General features: G+C 58.5%; 2 protein-coding genes and 1 long non-coding RNA gene across 9 annotated transcripts in view; 2 read left to right on the forward strand and 1 right to left on the reverse strand.

The window, feature by feature from the left end:
* Positions 1-5059: 5059 nt before the first annotated feature.
* Positions 5060-6882, forward strand: EGR2 (early growth response 2). The gene is made up of 2 exons (XM_068399330.1): positions 5060-5387; positions 5660-6882. Exons 1-2 carry the CDS (start codon positions 5210-5212, stop codon positions 6880-6882), a joined length of 1401 nt encoding a protein of 466 aa, XP_068255431.1. The 5' UTR covers positions 5060-5209.
* A 2338-nt stretch (positions 6883-9220) lies between these two features.
* ADO (2-aminoethanethiol dioxygenase) lies at positions 9221-12324 on the reverse strand. The gene has a single exon (XM_068398743.1). It carries the CDS (start codon positions 12289-12291, stop codon positions 11560-11562), a length of 732 nt encoding a protein of 243 aa, XP_068254844.1. The 5' UTR covers positions 12292-12324; the 3' UTR covers positions 9221-11559.
* A 72-nt stretch (positions 12325-12396) lies between these two features.
* Positions 12397-12963, forward strand: part of LOC137663108 (uncharacterized) — a 57092-nt gene continuing 56525 nt past the window's right edge. For all 7 annotated transcript variants that reach the window (XR_011048122.1, XR_011048119.1, XR_011048117.1 and 4 more), the window contains exon 1: positions 12397-12529. This is a non-coding gene — a long non-coding RNA (uncharacterized lncRNA). The remainder of the gene's footprint in view (positions 12530-12963) is intronic.

Genomic DNA, 12963 nt, shown 5'->3' on the forward strand with positions numbered 1-12963 from the left:
GACAAGTACTTTCTAAGTACTCAAGCGCTAGGTAGTGGGACCAACAGGAGAACTGAAAATGTGACACTTGCTATATTTCTTTTATTTCAGTCCTTCAAGGAGGAAGGCCACTTGCATCATTAAGGGATGTGCTCGATTAGTCTCTCTCTGGACTGAAGGCCCAGTGCAGCCATGGGACAAGGCAGTATTTACACGAAGCACAGGAGACGCGTTAGAGCAGGAAATACAAGGGGTAAGTGAAACTAGTTTCGGAAGAAAGGACTGGAAAGTAGGGCTTAGCAGTGAGACTATCGCTATTCAGAAACAAAGTCGTCATTATTTTGAGAGTCTTGTCACGTGAATGATGTGTGTACCCGAGTTATTTTCACTGTTATGAGAAGCAATTTGGTTTTTGATGTTCCCTCAGCAAGCATCATGCAGAGCTGATATTTTAGCCTTCCGTCAGGCCCTCTGTGGCTTGCTCCCAGCACCTCTCTGGGTGTGTGGTCTCCATCCTGACACTTTTGGGGCTATGGGGATCATGGCCTGTGGGACAGCCATCAGGCAGCCCCACCCGGGATCTCTGACTCAACAGGGCTGTACTTTGGTCTCTCTATAGGCAGGTGTAAAGCTTCAGGGGTGCCGTTATGCGGTGAAACACCCGCAGCGCTCAGCCCAGCGCACGGCTCTCTGCTCGGCGGCCGTGTCTTCTCGGGCTCCCGGAGCGCCTTCCCCCAGGAGAGGGCAGTGGAGCCCGCACCGCTCCCGCTCCGCTCCGCCGGCGGGGACGTCCCTGCCCTCGGGCGTTACGCGAGGAACGAACCGGGCGAGCAGAGGTAGGGCGACAGATTTAATACATCTGCTAGAAACTGTGTACGGGAATATCCAGGAAATGTTCTACACATTTAATAACGAAAACAGGTTTTGGGCAAACGAGTTTGTTGTTGCTTTTATTTGACTGGAAGTTTTCTTTGTCACACGTACTTGTTTACAGCCGCACAAACTTAAACTAGTAACTTGCTGATTCCACGTGGGTTTGTTTCATTCCTATAGCCCGAATTAGAAAATGTTATTGACAGTTATATAACCCTTCAGGATGCTGCTAAGGCTCTCCCGAGCCAAATTCTCACAATAAAGTCATTTACTTATTTCAAATTTACAGGCATTCATCCTAAGACAACAAGCAGCCTTGGCCGAAAACCGCAGTGTGGTTTCAAGGTACTGTAATTAAGGGCAGACTGGGATGCCTTCTCCTCTGCTCTTTAACCATCCCCTTCCCGTAGCACGCCAGCAGTCAGGCAGCTGTTTTCTGTAGGGTCGGGTGTACAGCAGGTTTCCCTGGCTGGGTACCAGGTTTCAGTGACAGGCCAGTACAGGCTGAGAGCCTGTATTAGGCCTGTGAGGTGCAGGCAGGGTAGATTTAAGGGAAGTGGCTTTTGTCTGCAGCCTGGGAATCCAGCAGACACCCCAGCAACAAAAAAGGTATTGGTAAACCAGCATTTCTTCCTGTGAGGATGTGACAGATCTCTCTACCCCCACTTGAAAAGGGGCAAATTTAGGAAACACTGAAATCTGGCTTTGGAGAGAAGAATGTCTCTTTTACATGAAACATTAAAAAAACCCACCAACCCCAACGTGAATCTAGCCCAGACTTAGGACAGACATCCCTTGCTGTTGTCGCTGGACAGGGTCACTCACCTCCTATCCAGGAACAAGTCCCTGCTCCCAGCTGCGTCCCCACTCCTGAGGGCGCCTGCTGAGCTGGAGCGACCTTAACGTCCCCAAAAGCAGCAGGGTGCACGGTGGAAGAAGCAAGGTGCGTTTCCCAAGCAGCCCTACTAGCATTGCTGCTGTTAGCACACGAGGTCAGTCAAGTTATGCTACAAAAGTGTAGCAACCCTCTGGAGAGATGACTCTGTGTGATGTTAAGCTGGTCAAATGGTGTTGCCAGCTCCGCAGATGATGAGCTGCCTTTTCTTCCTCAGCCACCCTCAAGCTCAGGTATGGAGGCAAGGACAATTTTATTTCTACAGCTCCTGCCTCAGGTATTTGTGGTACAGAATGACTGCAGGAAAATCCAGCCAGTGCAACGTCAGCTAGCACCTTGTTAAAAGAGCAAATACAATAAACCCAAAGGGGGCTGGTTTAAAAGAAATTGAGAATAACAGAGAAGTTACGCCCTTCAGCTCTGAACCCTCCTCAGTCAGTGCTATATCCAGTCAGACATGTCATGCGTGTACGTGGAGCGGCTCCTCTCTTGGTGCGAGTGGGGCTTTGGCAATTCACACCAGCAATCTGTCCGTCATATGAAACCACGTGGTTTGTAGGAACCACAGGAATCAGTAGGATTTTTTGTGTGTAAGGCTCATTGACGTCAGCGCGAGTTGGATGGTCTCACCCTCAGAGTCTGGTATAATCAGCCAAACGGGGATCAAAGGCACAAAGCACACGCAAAGCACTACAGCAAGAATATCTGAAAAGGGACCAGAAACATTTGAGTTTCATCTGTCAACATCTTCCTGAAGACCAAGCATTAACCACGTTTCCATCTTGCCCTGCACCAGGTCCTGCTGCCATTTGGGCAAAGCTCACATTGAGAGAAGTCGAGTGACTTGATTGTCCCTGTGAAGGCTGGAAATCAGACACGATTTCCCCCGTTCTTGAGAAGGCTTTTAAAATCAACCAAAAAAGTCAACTAACAGTACTATTCCTTACGTGAAGTTAGCCTGGAGGTACGTTAAAGTTTATTTGTGTCAGTCTTGCATTGAATCCTTCTCTGTAGTGGAAGAACATTAAATTCACTGAGTTAGTTCAAAGGTGGAATTGAGATGTGGGGAGGTTAAGGTGGACATGAAACCTTGGTTCGTCTTTCTCCTGTGTGCATTATGATTTAGTGCCATCAGTGGGCATGTGGTATTTTGAAATAATACAGCAAGATGCTGTAGAGTATCCCTAAAACCTGTACCTGATACATCCGCGATGTTTTGCATTAAGGAGGATACTGTACTTGTTTCTCAATTTCATGTAAAGTATCTAGCCCCACCGCACAACAGATTCCAATATTTTGTTCTTTCATAGTAGCGATTAGACCAATTATAGCTCATGTAATGGAAAGGTACAATACGATTGCTCCTACTTCTCAGTCAAATTTCCCAGAATCTGTCTCTCTCTCTCTGTCTCTCTGTCACAATTTAACTTCTAAATTGAGATGGGTTTTTTAAACGAAAATATCTAGAATCCTACTGAAATTGAACACGAGCTTTCTTTCAACTCACTCTCATATGCCAAATTGTATTTGCTGTACGTTAACTACTAGAAGGACTGGTAACAAAATCTACATTAAAAAACACGAAGTATTATATATTTACTAATTACTGTGCACGCTTGCCCGATCACCCATGAAGGAAAACAGGTTTATGCCTACTATTCCGTAGCAAGTATGACACGTGACCCTAAAACTTTCACTTTTTCAGGCACACTCCTGCCTAGCCTGGGCTTTGCGGTGACCGGATGAGTAGTGCACCCGGAGCACCACCAAAGGCGGTGAAACAAAACTGGAGCCACTGAGAGCGCCTTCCTCAGCTGGGGTGTGAGGTGTTAAAAGAGGGGCCTAGGAGACACACGCCTGTGACAGCGTTTGGGACCTGAGACAGAGGTAATTGCACGCGCCGTAGGGACACTCAAGCGTGCCACGCTTCTGTAGTGCACGCTATAATGTCCTAAAACATGTAAATATTGATATCTGCAGGGAAAAATGAAAGTGAAGAGGTTTTAGCCTTCCTATGTGTTCTCTGGCTTGTTGCTTTGGAACAGGAGTGTGCTTCTGTAGCATCTCTCGTATGTTGCCGTGTCTTGCTGCTGCTCCGCTTGTCAATGGGGTTGTTTTTTCCCGCAGACTGCTGAAAAAGGACCTTGCACACCATAGACCATATGTGAGAGTCGCTTTCCTAAATGCAGGAATAGACAGCCATGAGATGAAATATTCCTAAATAATGAGATTAGTGACATGAACATAGCACGGGATACAGCTTTCAAACATAATTACATCTGACACCCTCATCAGCAAGACGATGCAGGGGCTGCAAGCTCCAAGCTTGGGAACGGCAGAGGAAAGATCGGCTTCTCCTGGGAAGGGAGGCACAAGGGAGGTTATTTTTAGTACTTTGGGAAAAAAAAGAAGTAGAATTTAGGCGCTTTTTGGTTTGATACCTTCGTTAGGCAGGAGATTGTAAGGAGTGGAAGTGGTACTGAGGATGGGGCCTCGGGAAGCAGTGGAAGCAAGAGGCTGGTCTGAGCAGGGTGGGAGCGGCGGGGGGGGCACTCCGTGCCCCCCCCCGGTCTCGTCCCCGGTTGCACCCGTCGGTACAATAACAACCCACCGACGGCGGAGCAGCAGGTTCTGTTTTCGCGACGGTATATATAGATCAGACACTTTCCAAAAAAAAGCAGCGACGCGCTCGCTCGGCTCGGCGCCTCTTTCCACCCGTAATTCAGAAAAAAAAAAAAAAAAATATTTTTTTTTTAAGAAAGGAGAAGCCGGATTCCGTGAATGCGCCTGTTTTCTGACCCGCCGCCGTTTTGCGGTTACGGGCTGCTGAGAAAGTGAGCGAGGTCCGGCGGGGCGGTCCCGGGACCTCCCTCTGCTTTTCCGAGCTTTTTAAAAAATTTTCCGGAACGAGCCCTAAAAAGGGCAGGCGGGGCGGGGCCGGATCCGCGCCTTTTTAGGACAAGGGCCCCGCCACCGGAATACCCCCCTGGGCGGCGGCGGCGGGGAGCTGCCGGCGCGGCGGGGGCTGAGCGGGGCCGGGGCGGGTCGGGGCCGCCCCCGCGGGGTGTGGAGCGTGGAAGGGGGGGGGGGGAGCGGGCGGCGGGTCCCGCACGCGGGCGCCCACGTGACCGCCGGGCCCCGTTCCTCAGTCCTTATATGGGCAGTGACGTCCCGGGCATTCAGGGGGCCCCCATAAATACTTACCGCCAGACTTGTCCTCCAGCGCGAGCTGCGGCGGGAGCGCGGCTCTCCCGGGGCACCGCGGGCACCGCACCGCCGCGACGGGGCGGCCGCCCGCCCGCACATGCCTCCCCGCCCGCCGCGCCGGCTCCCCGCGGTCCCCCCTCGCCGGTAGTGGGAGGCAGGGGGAAGCGCCCCCTCCTCTCCCTCTATCTCCCCTCCCCGCCCCGAGCGCGCACCGCCGGCCGGGAGCGCCGCTCCCCCGGCCGCCCCGCTGCCCCCATGATGACCGCCAAGGCGGTGGACAAGATCCCGGTGACCCTCGGCGGGTTCGTGCACCAGCTCCCCGAGGGCATTTACCCCGCGGACGACATCTCCGCCGCGCTGCCAACTTCGGTCGCGATCTTCCCCAATGCCGACCTGGCAGGGCCGTTTGACCAGATGAGCGGTGTGGCAGGAGGTAAGCGGAGCCCGCGCAGGTGCGGGCCGAGCCGCCCGCGGAGGGCGGCGGAGCCCCGGGGCGGCGGGCTGGGGGCGGACTGGGACGGGGGTCGCGGCGCCCCGGGGCTCGCCCGGCGCCCCCCGCGGCAGCGCTGCCTCCGTGCCCGGCTCGGGGGAAAAGTTGGGGCCGGCGCGGAGCCTCCGGAGCGCAACATGTGCGTGCCGCAGCCCCGCGCCGGTCGGGGCGGCGACCGGGGGCGCGGAGGGCTGACCGGCTCCTTGCCCCCGCAGACGGCATGATCAACGTGGACATGGGCGACAAGCGGGCCCTGGACCTGCCCTACGGCGGCGGCTTCGCGCCCAGCGCCCCGGCCTCCCGCAACCAGACCTTCACCTACATGGGCAAATTCTCCATCGACCCGCAGTACCCCGGCGCCGGCTGCTACCCCGAGGGCATCATCAACATCGTGAGCGCAGGGATTCTGCAGGGGGTCAGCACGCCCTCCTCCGCCACCGCCTCCGCCGCCTCCTCTAACGCCTCCTCCGCCTCCTCCTCGGCCACCGCCGCCTCCACCGCCTCCCCCAACCCGCTGGCCGGGGCCCTCGGCTGCACCATGGCGCAGGGCCAGCCGGCCGACCTGGAGCACCTCTACTCGCCGCCGCCGCCGCCCTACTCGGGCTGCGGCGACCTGTACCCGCAGGACCCTTCCTCGGCCTTCCTGCCCGCCGCCGGCGGCGGGGCGCTGCCTTTCCCCCCGCCGCCCTCCTACCCCTCCCCGAAGGCGGCGGCGGCCGACGGCGGGCTCTTCACCATGATCCCCGAGTACGGCGGCTTCTTCCCGCCGCCCCAGTGCCAGCGGGAGCTGCACGCCGGCCCCGACCGCAAGCCCTTCCCCTGCCCCCTCGACTCGCTCCGCGTCCCGCCGCCGCTCACGCCGCTCTCCACCATCCGCAACTTCACCATGGGCGCGCCCCCGGCGGGCGCCGCTCCCGGCGGTGCTCCCGGCGGCGGGGGCGGCGGCGGGGGCGAGGGCGCGGGCGCCCGGCTGCCCGCCGGCGCCTACAGCCCGCACCACCTGCCGCTGCGGCCCATCCTGCGGCCCCGCAAGTACCCCAACCGGCCCAGCAAGACGCCGGTCCACGAGCGGCCCTACCCCTGCCCCGCCGAGGGCTGCGACCGCCGCTTCTCCCGCTCCGACGAGCTCACCCGGCACATCCGCATCCACACGGGCCACAAGCCCTTCCAGTGCCGCATCTGCATGCGGAACTTCAGCCGCAGCGACCACCTCACCACCCACATCCGCACGCACACCGGCGAGAAGCCCTTCGCCTGCGACTTCTGCGGCAGGAAGTTCGCCCGCTCCGACGAGAGGAAGCGGCACACCAAGATCCACCTGCGCCAGAAGGAGCGGAAAGGAGCCACCGCCGCCGCCACCGGCGGGTGCCCGCAGCCCGGCGGCGGGAGCGGCGCCGCCGCCCTGGCCCCTTGCGCGGCGCGGACGCGGACGCCCTGAGGGCGCGGGGCGCGCAGGACCCAGCGCTGAGCCGCCGCCGAGCGCGGCGGGGCGCGGAGCGGAGCCCGGCGGGGCGCGGTGAGCAGCCGGCGGCGCCGCAGACCCCCCCCTCCAACCCCGGGCCGGAGCGGGCCGGGCCGGCGGGTGTACATAGGGGCTGCGGCGGGAGGATGGATGGATGCATGCAGTGCCGTCGTGGTGAGGTGTCCTTGGTGCCTTGTGTGGTGTAGAGCCCGGTCCCCTGTCTGCATGTGGGGGGTGCCTTACCGATCCGCTCCGACGACAGCGGCGACACCGAGACCGGAAAGTTTTCCCTCCCTGGTTTTAGTATGGCTGTACATTTCTGCCTATTAATATTGGGATTTTTTTTTTTTTTTAGAGACTATATTTTTGTACGCACTGGTTTGGGGGTTTGGTTTGGTTTTGTTTTGTTTTTCTTTTTGGTGACTTAAAAGTGTTACGTTTGTAGTAGGACTCGGGACGGGATGTAAATACTCTGGCTGGAAGCGGTGCCCGTTGTCCGCCGGGCCCCGGCTCGCAGCAGGTAACACGAATAATGCACAACCACTAACGGGAGCGGGAAGGAGCGAGGGATTCTTCCTGGCCACTCTGTAAATAAACTTTTCGACAACAGGGTCGGTGCTTACAACGTTTATAAAAGACGACAAATAAATCTCTTAATTATGCTAAACTGACACCTTTATTTCCGTAGGTTCCCTGGCCCGGCCCGGCGGAGGGGGGTGCCTCCCGCCCGTCCCTGGGCCAGCCCAGACCCCGGCGGTGGGGGGGGGCTGCGGGGCAGCCCGGCCCGGGCGCCGCTGGGCGCAGGGCACCGCCTCGGCGCGGAAAACCAGCGTCCCCGGCCCCCGGCGGGACAAACACCCGCTCTCGGGCGCGGGGATTTCCCTCGGAGACGAGACACAGGCTAATATTAACCGGGGAGCGGGGTGGGTTTTTTTGACTCACTTTCTGTTTTGTTCCGCGGTTACGATCCGCCCCAGGCAACCTCCCCGAGTGGGCTCCAGAAAAGCGGGTCCCGCCGCCCCGACGGCCGCCGCTCGGGGACAGCGGCTCGGGCTGCGCGGGCGGCACTGCGCCCGCTCTCGGAGGGCTCCGCGGGGGCCCGGGGGCGGCGGCGCTCACCCCCGCGGCACAGCCGGGCTTTTTTTGCCGAACCCATGGGGCTGCAACATTTTATTATTGTTTTTTTTTTTTTAAGATGTTTTCCCGGCCTGGGCCCTCCCTGGGGTCCTGCCGTCGGTGCGGGGCCGTACCGGCGCTGCCGCAGAGATCCTCGGTACAAAGCCCTTGCCCAGCCGCTTCCAGCCTTCGCTTGCCCCGCTGCTGGGTCCCGCTGTGCAAAGCCCCGGTGGCGCCTGCCCTTTCTGTCCGAAGCGCCCAGCTCCCTGTCTCCTGCCTTTTGGAGCGGCTGCTCTGTGCTTGGGAAAGGCGGGCAGCGGCAGCTGAAGCAACGTGCCTGGTTTCAAATCGGATGTGAAGCAGGCTTCCAAAGTGGGGCACGGACCAGTCTGTGTGGTATGGAGAAGCTGTGGAGCAAGCCAGCTCCAGACCCACCACGCTCATCATCCCACCGTCCATCTCAGCAGCACAAGTAAGCCTTTGCCTCCCCTGCTGCGTCTGTCGGCGGGTTGCAGCTTCACCACCTGATCCCGTGTGCTCCTGGCTCCCAAAAGAGACCATGGTCTGCTGCCGGAGGGATGTCACATGGGAACGCAACCCCACAGGAGCCGTGGCCTCCTTGGTCGGCATCGGTAGGCCGTGGTCCACGGAGGTAGACAGGGACCCAGTGCTCTCAGCTGGCTGGGCTCCTGGAGGTACTGCCGCGGCCTCGGAAACCCATAGCTCGGTCACAGCCAGAGCATTGAGAGCAAAATCGGGATCTCGGCTACCCAGGAGCACAACCCGAGGCTCCGCTCGCACTCTCCAAACTACTGTCTGCAGCCACGCTACAAGATTAAAACCCCAGTCAAAAGCAAAACAAGATGAACACCACAGAAATTGTACATGAACTGAATGAAGGGAACTGCCGAGGACTAGCATACAGCCACAAGAAAACCTCACATCGTGTAATATAGCGTGAGCGGTCTTAAACCCGTGCCTTTGCCTTCCAGTAACGGCCAGCTTCAAAAGCGGCCATACCGCATGTGCCTGGATGTGTGTGCGGGGCACCGGGGGGAGATTTGGGCTGAGAACCCCACGTTACGCATCGCCTTTCACAGCAAGGCCAGTCGGACTGTTAAGGCAGAAGCAACTTGTGCTCTGTACCGCACTTGGTTCCAGACTGTCGCACTTGGGAAGGAAAGGAATGACTGGTCAGTGGTGAGATAGCCCGTATTTATTCTATAATTCAGCAATAACAGTAACTTTGCTGTTGTGAAAACACAATAACCAGACTCCAGAGAAGGAATGGCATTACAGAGTTAAACCTTCTGCTTACAGATATCCAGAACATATGAAGTAAGTTTCAATTGCTGAGTAAGCAAGAAGTTACAGAAAGAGGCTTTTCTTCAATGCATCTCAGGTTTTCTTTGCTATTTTTCCGGGCTTTAATACTTTGATGCTAACACCTTTATTTATTAAACAAAAAAAAGGTTTTGCCAATTGTTAACAGCACTCCCCAGTGCACAGGACCACGCTGTCCTCTAGAGAGAGATGCATTAAAGTCCTACCCCATTAAACATCTCGACCAGGTTTTACACACGGAGGAAAAAAAAAATTAAAAACCAAGCAGAAAGACCTAAGGGGAGGATAGAGCAGATGAGAGAGCAAAACGCTCTGTCGCAGTTTGTTTTTCCAGTACAGCTGTTTGCATGCACCACGCTATCTTCTTTGTGGACTTCTGCAAAACGATGACTACCTTCATTAGCATCCGAGAGTCAGAAACAGGCTGGAACGCAGGGAGGCATTGCGTTATAGTTAATGACTATGTTCGATAGCGAATTGTTGCACATTAACTAATGCTCAGCTCCAGGGGAATTCCAGGAAAAACAGGTAAGCCAGCTACAGAAATATCAGATACTTTAAAGTGGTGTAAGAATAAATGGAAATCGCCTGAAATAATTTCCACCAATTTTTCCTTGCAAAAGAATTAATCTGTGCATGCATAACGCTGACGATATTTTACATTCATTCTTTTGTAGGCAAAAAAAAAAAAAGCCATATCAGAATCGTTTAAAAATTCACACATACAAGCCACTGTACAGGAAAAACAAGTCTGCTTTTATAAATACACAAAGGACAATTAAAGCCAGTTGTGGAACGATTTCTGGAGCAGGCTGATACATCACTTAGGAGGTTGGTAAGTCGTGTTTTCTTATTCACATTCCCACATGGTGACCAAGAGAGCCAAGGCTGCCCCGGCCTGGGGTTGCGGTATGAAGCGTGCGTTAGGATGAACAGGCACAAGACCAGTCCTTGCAGTACAGACGCAGTATTTCACCTACAGCAAAAGTTTCTCCCGTGTTAGAAAAATCGCATCTCCTGCCGTGGACAAACTGCGTCTCCAGGCTGCTTCCATCACAGCAAGGCGAAATTCACGGTGGCTCTTCTATGCTACGTTTATTTAAAAGCCTTATGAAAAAGTAGTCTTTATAAATAGTATAAAGAGGGAAACAATAAGGCTTCAAAAGCCCAAAGTGTTCATTTGTCCATATAAAAACACAGACTACACTTTAAAGAGAAGACATCAGGTCAAATCTTATTGGTATCTAGGGTATGTGCGCCGCTGTATATATAGGGTTTGCAAATACGTCATGTTTCTAGAATAGCTTCCACGACACAACAGTGGGTAGTTGGTTTTTCTTAAGATGCCCGCAGTTTCCGCCACCGCCGCGTGAGAGGTTCCAAGCGAGGTTAATTAGCAGCTGACTAGTCTCCTTCTCCTAGCTGAAGGAAACATGCATAGACGTACTCTGCAATTCTCAGTTGCAACAGCGAGATCTTACACGCAACGCTTTAAAGAACTATTAAAAAGTAATTCTGAACCTGACAGTGTCCCTTCGGAGCGTGAATTCCCTTAGCTACAGCCCTGGGAAGCACCAGCGTTTGCTGGAGGAGCATCTCCTGGCTCAGGAGTTGTTCTGGGTTTGTTTTTTGCTAGCAGGGTACAGCTCTGGTTGAGACTCACTCTGGAGACAGGAGTACCCAAAGGCCGCAGCCAGACCAGCCCCGTGCCCGGGCTGGGTGGGCACGCTCTGCCCGCCCACCGGTGCAGGGGAAGTCGGGGTGCCCCGCGACAATCCTTATTGCATTTACTCTCCCCGCCGCAGCCCTTTCCCCCTCGCCGGCACCCGGCCCTCACTATGTACGCAGGATGCTGGATGATTTCCCCCACCGTTCCGCTGGGCAGAAGCGTAACCGCGCTACTCCTCCGCGCCAGCCCGAAGGGAACGAACACGCTCCGGCGCTGCATCGCCCCGGCCCGCACGGCCGGACAGGCCGGGGGAAGGAGCGTGGCCGTGACTCGCTGCGCTCCCAGGAGCCCTCGCCGGCACCCACGGGGCACCGGGCAGAGCGCGGCCGTGGTTCCGCCGGTGCTGCCCGCCGGGGCAGGCCGGTCCGTGGGGGGCCCGGGAGAAGGCCGGCCGGGCAGCGGGGGGGCGGCGAGCTCCCGCCAGCCGTCCGCAGGGCCGCCGCCGGGCCCGGGCCGCCGCCGCCTCAGAGGCAGACGCGGGGCCCGGGGTAGGGCTCGCCCCCGCACCAGAAGTCGGCGGCCTGCGGGGTCTCCACCAGCCACACCTCCCGCGGCAGCCCGGCCGGCTCCGGCTCGGCGCCCGCCGGCGGCCCCTCCAGCAGGCGGTAGTAGTGGCAGTCCCGGCCGTGCTGGGGGTCGTAGGGCGGCGCCAGGATGTCGAGGAAGGCGGCGGGCCCGTCCACGGCGTCGATCTGGTGGAGGTTGTCGGTGTGCGGCGAGAGCAGGCAGGGCGGGCAGGCCGGCGTGTACTGCTGGCGGGAGCGGAACAGGGCGCGGTGGCAGGGCCCGGCGGCGGGCGGCGGGGCGGCGGCGGTGGGGGGCAGCGTGTCCATGCAGGCGATGCGCAGCGTGCCGTAGAGCACCTTCAGCATGCCGTTCATGCCCGGGTGGTCGTGCAGCGGGATGCAGGCGCCGCTCCGCAGCAGGAACACGCCCATGCTGAAGCTCTCCGTCTCGCAGATGTGCATGTAGCTGACGGGCGGCACCACGCCGCCCCACGGCAGCCCCCCGCCCGCCGCCGCCGCTGCCGACGGCCCCCGCGGCGCCAAGTGCAAGTCCTCGGCGCGCACCTCGTCCAGCAGCTGCTGTAGCCGGTGCAGGTTCTCCCCGAAGGCCGGCCCCGCCGGGCTGCGGAAGGTGAGCCGCGCCTGCCGCGCCACCCGCTGGATCAGGGAGGCCATGTTGTCCCGGGGCATGGCGGCGCCCGCCCGGCCCTGCCGCGGCGGGCGGGCCCGACGCCGCTTCCGCCTCCGCCTCCTCCCCCGGCCCCGCCGCGCAGGCGCGCTCGCGCCGCCGGTCACCATGGGGCTCGTAGTCCTGCCCGCCGCTGCCGCCGCAGCCCCGTAACCCCCGGCGTTCCCCGGCATCCCGCGGGGGCGCGGAGCCGGGGGCGGCGGAGGCCGAGGGCTACGGCTCCCAGCAGGGCCGGCGGAGGTGAGTGGCCGGCGGGGGCTGCGCCCGCGGGGCGGTGTGCGAGGGGCGGCGGGGTGAGGCGTGCGGGACAGGGCTCCTGCCCCGGGCACAGGTCGCCCGCCGGCTGCGGGGCCCCGGGCACAGTCACGGCCCCGGGCACAGGCAGGGCCCTGCTGCCAGCGGGCAGGCGGGCTCGCAGCCCGGGGGTCTGGGAGCGCCCAGCCGGCCGAGGCCGCGGCAGCCGCAGGGGTGAAGTTCCCGTGCCGCGTGTGTTCTCCGGTGTAGCTGTGGGAGGGCGAGGAGAAGGTGCGGGAGGAACTGTTACGTGGCTTGGGGTTTAGCCGTGTGACACTGAGCAGGGGAGCGCAAGTACAGCGCCGTGGGCATGTAACGGACTTCGTAAATGGTTTATTTTTTATCGCTAATTGCCTGTTACAGCTAAGCCACGCTGGCAG

Source organism: Nyctibius grandis, chromosome 4 (genome assembly GCF_013368605.1).
Source record: "Nyctibius grandis isolate bNycGra1 chromosome 4, bNycGra1.pri, whole genome shotgun sequence".
NCBI classification, from domain to species: Eukaryota; Metazoa; Chordata; class Aves; order Nyctibiiformes; family Nyctibiidae; genus Nyctibius; species Nyctibius grandis.